Below are 16,302 nucleotides of genomic sequence, written 5' to 3'. Positions count from 1 at the left end.
AGGTGCTGCCGTTGCCCTTCAAACGGCTTGACCTTCGGATGACCTGAGTAGAAAGGGCGCGCGGTGCCGCCTCCAAGAAGGGGACGTAAAAACGGGGCAGGCTTGAGGGACAGTATGAAATCACCACACACACCTCGTAACTCCCCATCCGCCACTGGTCCGCTCATGCACGCGAAAAAGGGACTAAAAAGCAACAAAAACAGTACTCTCTTTCGAAGCCTTGTTAAGGTCGTCACGCACGTGGGGAGGAGAGTTGCGTGACAACCATAATGAATGCTGCGAAGGAGACTAGAAAAACAGGGGACATCTGTAGTCTGTAGATTATTTTAAAATAAGTTAGTGACAGGGAAGAATAGTTGAAATAAGGCACTCTCCAAACAACAAAGTCGTTACAATCTTTATTGAGGATTCGAAAAAGACAGCCAAACTGTAATGAATTTACTGAACACAACTTTTAAGTCATTCTCGTTCTGAGAGCCACTGGCTCCAAGTTTATGTCTATTTTTGCTGATACTCCTGATAGCGTGACAAGAGAGCTCAGCACGTTACAAACATAACCTCGTCTCATTGAGAGTTATACAGAAGTGCTGGTATTTGAACTGGCTCGGTTTCGACTAGCCTCCCACGCAGACGTTTTTAGGGGAGCTCGTATTTCTTCCCTCCCCACATGGGGAGGGAAGAAATACGAGCTCCCCTAAAAACGCCTGCGTGGGAGGCTAGGTTTCGACCTCTAAACATAAAATTCAGTTTCATTAGTTTGGTTGTTTTTTACTTCAAATTTCATCTCAAACGCAGAATAGTGTATGGGGTGACATCCAGAGTGAAAACAAAGTTGCACCGGTTGAACAGGGCAAATTGATCCACATAAGACGCTTCGTAGCCCAAAGTATCTGTCCTGTGATTTCATATGAATTCTTCAATTCCAATGCGATAGCCTCATTTCTAGAAGCGACTTTCTATTTTTTCATCTGTTTTCTTCGTGATTTTCCAGGTCGAACATTCTTTCTCTTTTTACCCTGAAAAAGAATTAGGGGTAAAAATATCAAAATACATTGGATGCAGCGTAGCCGACTAAGGTCGTTCTCATGTGAGTGTTAGAGACTTTTAGATTAGAGGACGAGGTCAAACACGAAGACGAGATTTAACTCTTAAGTTTGTTTCGCGTATTTAAAAGAAACGACACCCCGGAAAGCTTCAATGTACATTTTCTAACGAGAAAAAGTTAACACCCTTATTTTTCTTGAAGGTGGTTAAGCCCTCCGCCGAGCGCAAAAAGATAAAACCTCTAACATTTGATAACTCGTTTCCGCCACAACGACTTTCTCGCTAAAGGCGATGTTACACGAGACGATTCGCAACGCGCAACACAGCGTTGCAATATTGTTGCGACATTGTTTTGAATGGTGACAACATTGTTCCAGCATTGCAACGCTGTGTTGCGCTAAAAATCGTCGTTGCGAATCGTACCGTGTAACATCACCTTAAAGCTCATGACGACGGCTATACGTTTTCCCGCCAAAATGATACTGGTTCACGTGCGCGCACTACTTAGGGGCCGACCATTTAACTCTTGAGGGGGGATGGGTGATTTCTGGTCATCAATACTTGAATTTTTTTTCCCTAGCAATCTGGTGGGCAGGATATTTTTTTCCCTTTTTTTCCCCATAAGCTTTCTATTACATTTGTGCTGCGCGCAGTTTTTTTCTTCCGACAAGCGCTTGCAGGAAATTTTTTTTCAAAATCACCCCCCCCTCTCCCTCAAGAGTTAAATGGTCGGCCCCTTAGTATTGAGAAAGTAGAATCTTAACAGTGTTTAGTTTCCTTAAGTTACCTTGTTTCCTGTTCGAGACGCTTTTGGTGCTTTGCTGTGTTTTGCAGCACTGAACGAACTCACATCTGAAGAGCTCTGTGCTGAATTCCGTTTCATTCCTTTCTTCAGTCCCCCGAAGCCAAATTTAGCATCCTAAAAAAAAGAACAAGAACAAGACGTGTGTGTGTATTTTTAAGTACGGATTGTTTCTGTGGCCAATCACAACAAGAGCTGACAGTCAAGAAAATACGTGTAGGCGACGCGAAACACGTGCAAACATGTGCGAACAAGTCACGATTCGTCATGATCTTACTTCTGATTGATTCGTTGAGCATGAGATTTCACTTCACCAATCATAACTTGCTTGTTTGGCTGCGCTTGGCAACAGCCATAACATTTATTTCCTTCGAGTTGGAAGAAAAAGCCTCATTTAAGCTACAACTGAAGAGCGCCGTGCGAGAAAGTCCCCTAGATTTTTGCACATTTTGAAAGTTTTTCAAAGTTACTACAGGCGACTTTTGTTTAGTAGATAAACAAAGACAAACACCGTTCCGCTAGTTTGCTCTTCGTTTTCAAGAAAAAAAACCTACGTCACGTTTAGTTTCCATTGAGAAATTCCCTCGGTAGTGTAATGAAAAAATATGACAAGGGCAAGATTCTTGAGGCATAAAAAAACGTCATGTAAACATTCACTTACCTTCCTTTTTCTCTTTGCACCCTTTCCACTAAAGTGAGAAAAAAAATTTTCAAATACATGAGAAAACACGACCGTAGGGAGGTACGACATTTATTTTCCTGTGCTTATGCCAGCATGATGTGATAACGAGTCAATAACTGCAAAACTAAAGTCCATATCAGTCATCGTTGTGTAACGGTGTATTATAAAGATATTAGCTTTGGTTCAGGAGCAACTTTTACAAATTTACAAAAAGCAAAAACGTTGCCCCCACTCAGGTCACAAATTTCCTGAAATTTTATTTCCCCTCATACCTATATTAGTTTGGTTGAAGCCATTTTATTTTTATAGCAGCTAATCAGTTACAATTTTATCTTCACGTTAAAGGCTCACCGTTTAACAACTTTTCCTTTGTGGATACTCGAGGAATCTTTCTCAGCCTGAATTTGAAATTCATCACTGGCTCTTGCTAGATCTGAATTTGGAGCGTTCTTACCACCTGAAACAAAAAAAGAAGAATAAAAAGGAATAAAAAATGGCCATCGTTTAACAAATTCAAATTCAGGGGGAGCTGGGGAATTTCCATGATTCTTAGCAACCAAACATTTTGATTCAGAAAATTGATTAAAATTGACTGTCAGTAATAACATTTACAACAAATTTTACTGTTACCCTAAGTTTTAGGATTTGTTTTTCTGCAAAGAGAATGTAAAATCATTGGTCCCATCTAAAATAGCCCCAATGAGTTTCTGAGAAGCACCAATAATTTCCTCTGACATGATTTTCTTTGACTCTGAAGATGACTACCGCACAGGTTGTCGAAAAGTCAGTCAATGTCAACAACAACAGTCCTATTCAGGACTACGTTCACCTGGACGATCAAACTCAACCTACTTTTGTTATGATTTCTATTGCAGCATAGACTCTGCCTAGAAAAGTGAGTGTTATAATTTCCCTACAACAAGTTACTTGGTATGTATCACGGTTGTGCTTTAGCAGTGCCTAGTGGCCACTTTGCTCTTGTACGACTAGGAATCTTAGTTTTTTCATAGAAGTCCTATGCTTGACACCTTCGTTTTCATGGGTTCACAGCACTGTGGGCTCCCATCAAGTTTTCCTAAAACTGGCAGTCAGCCTTGCTGTATACTTACGTTTTTTGAAACTTTTTACTGCTTCCATCATCTCCTTCTTTTCTTTTTGCCTTTTTTGTAAAACTTCTTGTTGAACCTGTAGATATTGACCAAAAACCCTGGCTGAGTTAATGTAACATATTATACTGTGAATGATAGGCCTTGCTAACATGATCCCTTCTGCATCTCATTTGCTACAGTGTCTAAACTGTACCACGTAGGACGTGAAAATGAATGTGAATGCTATTAAGGACTTCTTTATGTTTGACCCAGATGCATGACATAAACATATTTATCTAAGAACCTAAAAAATCACATTCTCTCTTTAAAGAGGCTACATGTAAGTTGTGCCATTCGCTATCTTTTTAAAAAGCTAAACCTTTTCTTGCATAAATTGAATTAAAAAAAAACAATTGTTTAGTTTTGCTATTTAATACTTAACAATTATTGGACAAGGTTGAGCAAAATGTGGTGATTTGTCAGTGGCAAGCAGATCTGCAAGAAGCTGACAGATTACGATATTTTGCAATAACCAAGTTTAATAACATTGTGTTATTATTCGATCGCCAAGTTGGTTTTTAATGAATATCTTTGGGCAGCACAGTGATCTGCCATTTTTCACGCAAGAGCGATCACAAGATGGAAAAAAGCGTGGTTTCATTTCAACTGAGCAGAACATTATTTGCAGCCAAACAAAGTTGGACGGCATTACGCATGAGCAGACCATTACTTGTAGGCAGTTATTTACAGGTCACATGGTGGGCTTTCGGCCAATGAAAAGGAAGAAAAATGTGCATTGAACGATAATATAAATTATTCAGGCATTGAAACTGTTTCCTGTTCTCTGTAGTAATGGGATAGCAAGGATAGACATGAATAGAAACTTGAAAAAGGTTTTAATGCTATGAATGCACAAATCCCTCAAAAAGTTATTATGATTAGTGTTCCCTGGTGAAATTCCTTTGATATCTTCTTCTTCATAACTCTACAGGAGCTTTTTGTGTTTGGGTAAGGGCAAAATCCCCTGATACTACCACTCTAATCACACCTCTTTGACCAAACTTTTGTATAGAAGTCATTAATCTATTAATTCTTAGGATTATATAAAAATCATATTATTGTGGAATTTTTGTGAATTTTCCTTTCTGGCCACCATAAAAAAGGGTTAATTCAGCACCACAAAGAAGGCTTTTGAGGTACCTTTTTGCCATATTTCTTCATCTCACGCTGCTTCTTTGCTTTCTCTGATCTTTCCATAGCTTGCTGCTTGCTGAGCAACTTTGCTCGCACCTAGAACAAAAACGTCATCATTAACTGTGATAAAAATGTAGCTCAGTTGGGTTGTTAAACCGACACAGTATACTACTTCTGACTTTTTGCCTTTCTTCATTCTAAATTGTGGATCTTTTTCACGGACATGGAAAATCAAATTCAAATTCATTCTATTTTTGTACAGCAGGGGAGGAAGTAAGGTTTTGGAGTGTACTCCTGTGCACACTGCACTTACAAAATACATGACGTGAATGTTAAGCATGTCACAGAAATCACAGAGGTAGATACCTGATTGTAAGACACACCACAAAATTACAATGGTTTTAGATCTATCGAGCAAAATTTCTTCAAAAAATACCATGCCTTATGACCATAAAAATAGTAATATCCGATAGAAGTAATCAAGCTGGGGGAAATTTTGCTAAACTGTTCACAAGATAAACGGAAATTCTAGTGACATAAATAACTAAACAAGAACTTGACTTCAAGGAGACTTGCTAATGAATCGCCTCTGTGAGAAACCATGCAATGTGCTTTTTTGATGCAATCTCCCCCTCCCTCCCCACCCTCCTCTCTCTCCACAAGAACAGGAGGTGAGTTGGGATTTCTTGTCAAACACCTACCCTTTGCATGTGATCATCAGTTTTTACCATTTCTGCAAAGTAGTCATCTGGTCGCCTAGTTGCTACGTCAAGCTTCTTAAGTTTAGGGAGAGCTATATTCACAGCAGCTTGGGCTTGCCTGTAACTAAAATTTAAAAAAGTTCCAAGTTACTTAAACATCTTTCTTACAGTGAGAAAACAGAAACAGAAACATACTGTGAGATAAATCAGAAGGTTTGGTTCATGTTCAGTAGAATACAAAGTTTAAACATTTACAGTAAGCTCATAAATGGACTGAGAGCGGCTGCCCGTGGCACCTTTGTATGCTGACGTCTGAGCTTACTGTTCACTGACACATGTTAAAATGTATTGTAAGAGGGCATGTCTGTTGTCCTCTCATCCACTACTCTTCATTTCATTTTTTGGGTAAAATATCTAAGTGCAAATGGGATAATCAGAGATTAGTCAGGGCTTCACCATTTTTTGGAACAATGTTATCAACTTGAATTTTACATGAGAACATTTTGTCAACTTTCTGTTGCTGTACACCCCTCTACAGTGACACCCAGCTAGAGTCCCTGTTATTCTTCAGACCATTTTTGATTCTGTTTATGACACCTGCACTGGACACTGTCACAGTACCAACAATCTCTGCTTTGGACACAGTGAAAAGTACATTGTAAAGAAACTTACAATCTCATTTCTCGTTGGAAGTCATCATGCAAGCTTTTCTCATTGCTTGGTGTAGATGTTGCTGACGTCTTTGGATTGACACCTTCTTCATCCTGATCTTTTGTGACAGTTATGTCCATTCTTTCAAGCCAGTCAAGTTCTTGAGCAATTTGCTTCAGTTTCCGCTTCATGCCAGGCTATGTGGCAAAAGAGAATCATGTCATTTAAGAGCAAAGCTTAGAATAATCATGCAGGAGATGTTCTGTGTCATGGTAACTGAGTTTTTAGTTACTCTCATCGCAAACTTCGTCAATAAAATATGTTTAAATAAAAAAATGTAGTTTTCTGCTACATACTTAATATTTACTCTACTTATAAAACGATATATGTTCAGAAGTACTTCGATCCTGCTGCAACTCCATAACAACTCCTGGTTCAATGGGTGAACTCCTGGGAATGTGTCAGAAACCACTAAGAACGTCTGTGTGAGAGGCTACACCAATCATGCCTTTAAACCAGATTGTTTTGGCGCAGTGTGGTTTAATTCGGTACTGACCGCAACATTAAGTTCCAGCAGAGGCTCGTGAACTGAAGGAACAGCTGTTTAATACAGCAATCTTCTCGTGTGCCACATCTACTGCACTGAATGCAGAAATTAATATACTGTAATTCAGACTGATATTTATTTAATGTTTTGGTTTGATTTAAGTGCGCTTTTAAAACAGCTCTTGGTGGCTTTGTACATGCAAGTGGTGCAACAACTGATCTGACCCTCAATTACGTCTTTAAGTTGGGAATAGGATTTGTTTTCAGCTTCCCGGAGAAAACAAATAATAGTACAGCTGTTCAAAAGAGTTCCAGATTCAGAAAATTATAAGTAAGTGTACTTGCTACCAAATATTGAACTCACGATGTTGTTATTATAAACACGTGCGAGCTTCTTTGGCTGGAGTCTGTTCAAACCGACTTGAAGTTTACCGCTTGCAAAATCTCGTTGAAGCTGTGAAAGTAAAGTATACAAAGCGTAAGATAATTAAAGATTACATTAATATAGACCGATTTTCAAAACTACCAAATCTGACCTCTTGATCTGATAAATCAGAATCGCTTTCGGTAAAACCATCTTCCAAGTCGGCCATTTTGTGTTTTTTTGTCTTCATTCGAGTAGAGGCCCGTAGAGGCCTGGTTCGGGTAACACGGGAATCCGCTGACCGGTTCATCAATATTCTGTTTATATCGTTCCTTCGTTTCCACCCACGCCGGCGGCGGATTAACTGATTAGCCATGGATCAGTTTTACGATGTTTTTAAATTCTATGCTGGGCAATTTGCCAACATTCCTATGTTTCCAGTGCTACAATGTGCTCATTACACAATTATGTGCTTGAAACTGCGAATGGAGGCTGGTAAGTGCAAATATACACACTTCGAAGTACTAGCTATTGTACAGTGTATTGTAATATTTTACAAATTGAGTTTACTTGGATTATAAGTGCATGCCCTACTTTGGCAGCAATGTGACCAGGAATTTCTTAAATGGCAAATTTGTTAATGCTACGTTCCCTTCACATACTTATCAAACCAATGGGATGGAAATAAAATGGGCCAGATGTTTTGTAGCTGTACCGGTCATGTGACCATAATTATACATGGACAAAACGTTTTCAACCCTGAGGGAATTGTTACTTGCAGTCATTCAACACTGTGTTTGGCCTACATTTTAAAAGCATTTGTAGAATATTAAATATTCTAAAAAATGTTTAATATTTAACTTTTTGAAAAAAAAAATGTTAATGGCACAGTCAATTTCAAGTATACCCAACCTCCTTCACTCCCTCTCGCTGCCTCTGGGCAATAAACTCAAGATCAGAGTTAACATCCTTTTTGACAGACCTAACAAATCTGACTTAAAAACAGAGGCCCAGGAGAGAGGACTGGGGATGAATCAGGATTTTGTATTTAATTAGTGGAAGAGAAAGGGCATTGTACTTGGCTCCATTCAACCATCTGTTATGTGGTTTCGTTGTATAATAGAGTTCTTTTTAAGTTTTTTCCAAGGTGTTGTTGTTACCTGTTCTAATTGGGACGGAGGAAAATTGTAACTTTACATCATATTGAGATGTCTGAAATTATTCATTGGCGTTTTTCTCTTAGCCTGAGGAAAAGCCATCTCCACCACTGATTTCCCTGTAAAGTGATGCATGCAAAATTTCCATCCCTGATGACATGTCACTACCCAGATCTTGGGTAGTGCTTCTGTAAAGGAAATCAGTATAGAATTTCTGCACTAGCTCCTCAGACTTAATTTCACGGGGAAATTTATGGTAGCATTGCAAAATTTTGGCCGTCTCCTCAAGCTATTTTTCTCTAAGATTTGTGACCTTGACTTTTGTAGGTTCATTGTCATTTGCCTACACCCATCCAATGTCTTGCTGGGTTTCAAGCATCCTCACCTGTTTTGCTGGGACAATTATGGCAAACTTTTTGCTAGGAAATGCTCTCATTTTACCATTGTTAGACATGCAACAGATTGCTATTTTGACTGTTATCTGGTAAGTGATAGTGAGTTGTAGCTACAACCATTAAATTAGTGATCTAATAACCTAAAAGTAAGTGGAGGTTCTGTAAATGGACAGCTGTATTTATGGCCGTCTTCATAAAACCTTGTTTTTCTCAACTCCCATACAAACTCTGTGACCGTATTTTTTACATTCCCGTAAGCGGCCAGCTCCAGTTACAGACACCTTTCTCACGTCCCAAGCATGTCTGCTCATGAGAGGTTCCACTGTATTTTCTTCTGTGAAAGATATCTTGAGGAAGAATGAGCAAAACAATGCAAGAGTCCATGAAATTACCTGCGCCATATACACTGTCGCGGTTTCTATACACATCTTATACATAATATATGCTGGGCACCCTTTTCATATGCTTAGAACTTTTGGGCTTCTTGTGTTACTCTCTGTTTCCCCACCTTCCCCAGCCAAAAAAGGGACTGAGTATTAATAGCTTTGTCAGAAAGTTTTGAATTAGACGGCTGAGTTGTCAAAGTGAGTGGCCAGTCCAGGGATATTTTATTTAAAAAATGCCATCTGTAAAGAAAGGCCAAGCAGAGTAGCTGGCCAATACTAACCTGAAGTAGCCGGCGATTTTCGCTGACAGCTGGCTACTTTTGACAAACACTGGTATTAAACATCCCTATCTCTCTTAACTGATTTTTATTGAAATTTCCATAATGAATGCACACATGACCGGAGGAAACAAGACTTGTGTCCCAGTAGATATCATTCAACCCCTTCCATACCAACCTAAACCATGAAAGGTTGTCCACACCACTAGGGTCTAGGTCCACTACTCTTCACGAACAGCAGTGTGGATTCTTTCACATCCCACTAGAATCAAATCAGATAAGGAACTGAGAGACAGGGCCTTGTGTCACTTGCCATTATCCATTTTTTGTAGTATTGATTAAACCGTTTTGTTTTCACCAAAATAAAACTTGTCCTATTTCTTTTACAGGTATCTTGCATTCTTTTGTCCACTGGATCTGTTTACAAAGATTTTTATGCTCAAGCCATTTTGGGTATGCATTGTTCATTCTAGAGGTTTATTTTTTTCTACTTACAACTATAATATGTCAAGGGCAGAGGTGACCTTACCTTGGTTCTACAAAGTGGCCTTGAGACTGAGATTTATCAGTAACTGGTTTTCATTAAAATATACTGTTAAATAATGTTTTTTAGATTGCTCTTCTTGTTTTGAAAGAAGCCCATAGAGCTAAAAATGTTCTAAAGGGGGTTGAAATGGCTTCCCTAGCCTACCCAGATGCGTGGCTTGTCATGATCGCCATAGGAACTGCTAAAGGTATGATTATAATAATTAATGATTATTGCCACCAATGCAGAAGGAATGCTCTCTTTTAATGTATTCAAGCATGTGATCAAACCATTTTTAAGGGTCGGACAAGATACAACCTAAATACCTTGACACCTTATATCTATATTTTTCTATTAGCACGCCTGTATACTTAAAATTCACGTCTTTTTTCTTTATTTTTAAATGCCGCCTAGTATTCAAATTGCCTGTGGGGGAAAATCTCTATTCCTCATAAGCTCTGCTTCGCGGAGATTTCCCCGCCACAGTCACTGATCCTTCCAAGTTGTATGTTCATTTTAAATTTAATATTAATTAACTGTTTATTATCTTTTCTATTCTACTTGTAATTTATTCTGTGTGGCAAGATAATAAAATAAAATAAAATTGGAGGAGACAATTGGTTAAATGGATCTGAAAATCAAGGGCAAGTATCATAAATCCTCCCCACGTGGGGGAGGAAAGATTGCGTGACGAACCCCTTAGAACGTTTGCGTGGGAGGCTATCCTTGTAACCCATGTAAATCTTTTTCTTTGTTTTCCATTTCAGCTGTCTTACAACCTTGTTTCAAAGCCTTGTTTCTTGTTGAATTTTATCCTAACACTGGTCCTATGTTGAATATTTGAGGCATTTTTTTCTGTTTTCAGGAGCTGGAAGTAGACTACTTAGACCTGTAGTGAAGTTTGTCCAAGGCAAAATTGAACCTACAAATGAAGCACTTTATCCATCATTGTAAGTTATTTGTTTGTCACTACTCTCTGTAACTACATCTAGAGGTATGGTGGGTTAGTGGTTAGTGCTTTGGACTCTGGATCAAGAGGTCCATGTTTGAGGAGGAGGTCATTGTGTTGTGTTCTTGGGCAAGACATTTTACTCTCTTAGCACAGTTGGTCATTGGGCAGCCTTTTGTGTGAGAAGTTTTGAGTACAATTCCCAGGTGCAACTTCCAAAATCATTGTTTTTACTTCTTTCCTTTCCGTGTAGCTTTATGTAACTTTAAATACCTGTAACACTGAGCACTGATGGAGAGAGCATGGGGAATTTATTGCAAGTGAACGGCTCGGGAGCATACAATCCTAATCTCCAGGTTGCTATCATGCATGCATGGCATGTATGTAGCCAGGATATTGAACTGTCTATCACTTGTTATCTGGTGACCTGCTTTTCCACATTCTGTTGGGTGAAACTTACGTAAAGCAAAGCTATTTTAGGCAAACTGCTGTTAAGAACGCCTGATATTTTCTCACATTAGCTGTGGGCTTTATATTTCAGCGTCACTAAATTGGCCATATTAGGCAGCATCCTTGTCATTATGGTGCGTAAACGCATGTTGGATTTCTCTACACCTGAAGTTCTTCTTCTTGTTGCTTGTGTTGGTTCAGTTCTTCAAGTCATCATGTTCTTGAGCAACACAAGCGATCCATTCACGCATCTGGAAAAAGCTGTTGCTGCTGTCCTCTTTCGAGAACCAACTGAAAAGGCTAACACATCGGACAGCAAGAAGAAAAAGGAATAGACCTCAGTTATATAAAGTTCATGCATGGCTGTGGGAGTATGGGGGTGCCAGAGGATGTTGGTACATCAAAACCACCAGGCAACCCCACCCCCTCCACCCTATAAATTTTTACAGTGCTTTTGGATTCTGATACACCATTGCAATTAAAATGCAGGTTTATTGTATAGTTTGTTTGTATCTTGTAGCTAGGTTCAGTTGTCCAGCTGTTGAGAGGGACTCAGTTGTATTGCTCTTACCCCAGGAAAGGTGTAGATTGCACATGTTTGTCCCAGTCAGGTGTTTGAGACAGAAATCTAAATAATATTTTAACCCACATATCATAGGTATAAATTTGCTGAGGGTTGTACATAAAGAAATATATTTATGTTTAAACAGCTGTTCACTGTCCCCCTTAATTTTTGGTTTTAAATGTACCAACTCAGGGTTCAAGATAAAAAAAGGTTTGAAAATTTAAAGATTGCTGCAAAAGGTGAAAAGAAGATTTTTGGTAAAGTGAGAGAATGAAAGCCTGACATTGCCTGCAGCACTCAGTTACCAAGCCGCCTACATTTACATCATTTACATCATACCTGTCTACTTTAAAACTTATTGAGAACCCTGGCGATAAACGAACTAATTCTTTTACACATTTGTTTAAGCGTGAAACATGCAAGTTTGTCTAGACAAACCGTTGCATTTTTTTATAGTCACCTTTATGTTTCTACTCTTGTAATCAAGATAATTTTTTGCACTGTTGCTGTTTAAGGCCGTTTGTGAATCCTTTTGACTCGTTCAAATTAAAGTCAGTTTTGTATTTATATTGCTTAACGGAAAGGATTTCTCATGTTTGAGCTGCGCCCTGGATTGTGAATGAAGAAGCACAACTTTTTAATTGTCTTTATTTGAAGGGGAATTGTTGCAAAGAAACCCCGGGGGGGTACTTTAGGAATTTCTGGGTGGGGATGTGCTGCTGGGACCCTGGAACCCTTAACCTATACTAGAGCTAGTTCAGCTGAATTTTGCTACCCTATACTAGAGTAAACTCCCCAAATCCCCTCTATCCTAGAGTAGCTGTTTCCCTAGTCTAGAAAAAATCTTCAACCAACTGATCAGTTTCCTGAAAAATGATACCCTATTCTAGACCCAAACGCTCTGATTTATACACCCTATCCTAGAGTAAACTACTTGAAAACCATACCCTTCACAGCAGCACATACCTATATAGCCCATATATGGCAGTACCCCCCTGGGAAAGAAACTCGTTAATCAAAATGAAGATACCAATGTTGACACTATTTTGGTAGTTCAAAGCATGTGTTATATGCAAAGCCTTCTTAAAATCACTATATTTTCAAAGTTTCTCAAGAAAGAAAGTGAAATTTCAATTCAAAAAGATTTTGGTCACATGGCGAGGAGGCAAGGAAATAAGAAGACATAAATTATATCATAATAATTAAGCCACTCCTTGCACCCCTTTTCTTCCACCTCTCACTCCCCCTCCCCTTGCTGCCTTATCACCCCTCCCAGTCAAACACACTCTTAGTTTAAGTGTATCATGGTAATTACTCAATATGCCCAAAACAGACTCAGCGACATTCATGTACAGAAATTAAAGCTACTTGTCTGATAAAAGGCAGCACATGTTGACTCTGTATGGTCCTAATAGAGCACTGGGAAATACCAAGCTGGTGGAATTTCTTGAGGACAACGATTTACTGTGTAAACATACATCTGATATTTATTTGACATGCTTACAGTAAATGTACAAAATACACCTTATTTTATGTTATTAAAAATTAATATTGTCATTGTTGTATACTTGCTATGATTAATGATACTTAGGCTATCTCCATCAATGAATTCCATACTGTAGAAAACTTTATCAGGTAACCTGGAAGGGCCTTTCACTGACTTGGCCAAACTAAAAAATTATTTATAAAAAATTCTAAATTTCTATTTGCAAAAATCCTTATAAATTGATAGTACCACTTATAAACAGTACTGCCATAATCAGGTTTTATTTTAATGGAGGCAGTGTGGCCGAGTGGTCAGCACGTTGGACTTGCATTTTAGCAGTCAGGGTTCGAGTTCCACTTTAGCTTCTAGCTGGATTTATTCACGGTAGTCCCGAGTTCAAATCCATGGCCACGCTTGTAAATAGCCAATTGGTTGCCTCCTGCCAGTTGGGGTTTTAAATCCTGTTATGTTGAATTAAGTAAGTATTTGAGTGGGGTGCCTTTAAATTACCTGGACGCTAAGTGCACTTTCCACTATAAACAAGTCTAAGTTAAACCTTTTTTAAACAACGTATGATTTTGTCAGAAGCCACAAGTTGGAAGGTTAGAATGGGGAATTACCTAACCATTATCAGCCTGGGTGCAAAAGAGTTAACTATCAAAGTTTTAATGTCAATATTTGTTTAATAAAAAGATTATGTAATCAGACCATGCCTTATTTTGTTACTGAAATTTGTACTCTTATATATGAAAAGGCTTACAGCAAGCTTTTATATCCTAAGCTTATAAGGACCAGCTTTCCTATGCCAATCTGACAAACATTTTCATGCCACAAAAAAAAAGTTACAGCATATAATTCTATTTCTTAAAATGTAATTCTTAGTTTAGTTATAAACCTTACACATTGAAGTTTTATTTTACTTGGCTGACCACTATTGACTAAGTTCACACAGTACTGGATGGATTTTTGACCTGTCAAATAATTCAGGACATCTGATGTTTTGTTCACTTGGATCGAACCATTCAATATTTTTGCCCAGTTATCAGCCTATATGCACAGTGCTGGTTAATTAGCAAATCCAAATCTCCCAGCTGAGACACCATGGATCAATATACAACCACGCCTTTGCTACAAAAAAATCTAGTCAGTCAAGCTGTTCACACTATGTCAGTCAAATTTGCAAAAAAATGGCTAAAAATGGACCTTGACTTAGGCATTTAAATTAATTTTTGGCATGACTACACATCTAAATTGTTAGTGTAGTTAGGGTGGTTATGTGTGAATGGATCATCTAAACACAAATTTTGAACTGGTCGAAAATTCATCCTTATACGTGTATTGTTTTATTGGAGCCTTAGTATACGTATTAAGACAGAAAATGGTTCAAAGTGAACTCACTCACAGATTCGCCACAAATATATAATTGTGCATTCTAGAACTTAACTTTATATATGACACCAGAAAAACATGTTTATGTTCTACAGTGTGTGTCAAAGCACGATATTAATTTGTGCCAGGCTCCAAAATTAATATTGATGCCAATAAAAACCTCACTAATTAGCCTCAGGTACATGGTATCATTATGTTGAAGGTCTAATTTTTTCCACACGTCTGCTTAGTGTTAAAATAATATGTGTCTTTTGATGACCAAATACATATGTTGATTTTAGAACTTATTTAGTTATGTTCTGTCACTTTTTGTTGTAATTTCGAGATAATGTGGCATACTATAAAGAGATCTTTTGTCAACTATGAACTTAAAGCATATACATGAAAAGTTCTATAAACATAAAAGAATTATAACATTTGCCCTCTTAGGAAGTAGCTTTGAAATACTCATCTAGTAACAATGGTGTAATCTAAGCTAAAAATCGATGCTAAGATATCCTAACCAAAATTTGACCAGTAGTTATCTTAGGAAGAATAATTAAATTAATAATTATTGTTCCCTACATCATTTTCACTAGCTCAATTGTCATATTCATTATAAAAGCAAAAAATCTAAGGAACCATGTGGTTGCTATCAGAAATGATCAAAACCAGCATTAATGTATAAGGCCAGTATAATAAGTTACACGTGACAGCAAAGTCCAATTTGATGTGACAGTGCATAATCATCAAAGTTGACTTCAGTGTTGTGGAATGTCTCCTTCATCCATTTTAGCTGTACTTCGAGTGATTTTGTTTATTATTCTACTGAACATCTCAGTCATTATGCCGGGTGGAACCAGGTGGTGGAAGGAAAAGGAATCTACATTTGATTCAGTGTCATCTTCCCTCAGCGCTTCAAGTAGTTCTTGGATTGCAACAAGCATACAGTGCCTCATGTTTGGTTCTGGATTCATCCAAATCTTTGGGTAAAGCAGGTTCCACATCTTTTCAAACAGTTCATTAATTAGCACAATTTCAACATTCTCACCTTTGAACATTTCTCTGATATCACCTACCAAGGCTCTTTCAAGAGGTTCAAGGGCTTCAATAGTTTGATCATCACCATGAGTTAAAGCCAGACTAATTAACTCTTGGATTATGACAGTGTATATCTCCTTCAGATCGTGAAAGCGATAGCCTGGCCCTGAGCTTGCAACCGAACAAGAGGCACCCTCCTTTACGGGAGTCAAAGCCACTCGGCTGTCATTGTGTGGAGTTTCTTCCCTTTCCACTGCATTCCCTTGTTCTGAAGCTGTCTTAATTGTGATAGTTGGTTTAGTGCTTAAAGTGTTTTTCCCCTTTTCCAGTTCTGGCACCTTCTGAATCAACTCCTTGACTGAAAGCATTGGATCCTCTACCATCTTCTTGACTTTTCTTGCCAATGTTTCAAGAATCTTGGGATCATCCACATAATCTGCACCTAACAAGTTGTAAGGTCTCACAAAGAAATGCGGTAATTCCTTTTTTGTCAGAGCTTGCAAAAGGTTTCTACAGAGCTTCATGAAGCATTCCACTCTGTTACTCTCAGTCCAAACTTCAGCACCAGTTTCTTCAATTGTCCACAGAAGTAGGGTTTTCAAATGAAAGGACACCAAACCCTCTGGATC

General features: G+C 38.3%; 2 protein-coding genes across 3 annotated transcripts in view; one reads left to right on the top strand and one right to left on the bottom strand.

Annotated features, from left to right (window-relative positions):
• Window positions 1-719: 719 nt before the first annotated feature.
• Window positions 720-7,307, bottom strand: LOC140921335 (probable rRNA-processing protein EBP2). Its single transcript, XM_073371333.1, has 10 exons — window positions 7,245-7,307; window positions 7,073-7,162; window positions 6,184-6,359; window positions 5,512-5,635; window positions 4,817-4,906; window positions 3,638-3,713; window positions 2,880-2,985; window positions 2,508-2,535; window positions 1,832-1,963; window positions 720-1,016 (listed from the first exon to the last, which is right to left on the bottom strand). The coding sequence occupies exons 1-10, from the start codon at window positions 7,299-7,301 to the stop codon at window positions 957-959; spliced, it is 939 nt and encodes a 312-aa protein (XP_073227434.1). The 5' UTR covers window positions 7,302-7,307; the 3' UTR covers window positions 720-956.
• A 96-nt stretch (window positions 7,308-7,403) lies between these two features.
• The window catches only part of LOC140921305 (trimeric intracellular cation channel type 1B.1-like), an 18,554-nt gene continuing 9,655 nt past the window's right edge, over window positions 7,404-16,302 (top strand). The window contains exons 1-6 of one of the 2 annotated variants that reach the window (XM_073371299.1): window positions 7,404-7,567; window positions 8,557-8,713; window positions 9,678-9,741; window positions 9,902-10,022; window positions 10,680-10,764; window positions 11,305-12,345. In XM_073371299.1, the coding sequence (XP_073227400.1) occupies window positions 7,447-7,567; window positions 8,557-8,713; window positions 9,678-9,741; window positions 9,902-10,022; window positions 10,680-10,764; window positions 11,305-11,548 (792 nt within the window). In that variant the 5' untranslated portion in view covers window positions 7,404-7,446 and the 3' untranslated portion in view covers window positions 11,549-12,345. Of the gene's footprint in view, window positions 7,568-8,556; window positions 8,714-9,677; window positions 9,742-9,901; window positions 10,023-10,679; window positions 10,765-11,304; window positions 12,346-16,302 lie in introns of those variants that run through there. The other variant, XM_073371298.1, reaches the window with a different exon arrangement.

Source organism: Porites lutea, chromosome 12 (assembly GCF_958299795.1).
Source record: "Porites lutea chromosome 12, jaPorLute2.1, whole genome shotgun sequence".
Lineage (NCBI taxonomy): Eukaryota > Metazoa > Cnidaria > Anthozoa > Scleractinia > Poritidae > Porites > Porites lutea.
Note: the sequence above shows the minus strand (reverse complement) of the source record. Positions and strands in the feature narration are given on the sequence as shown.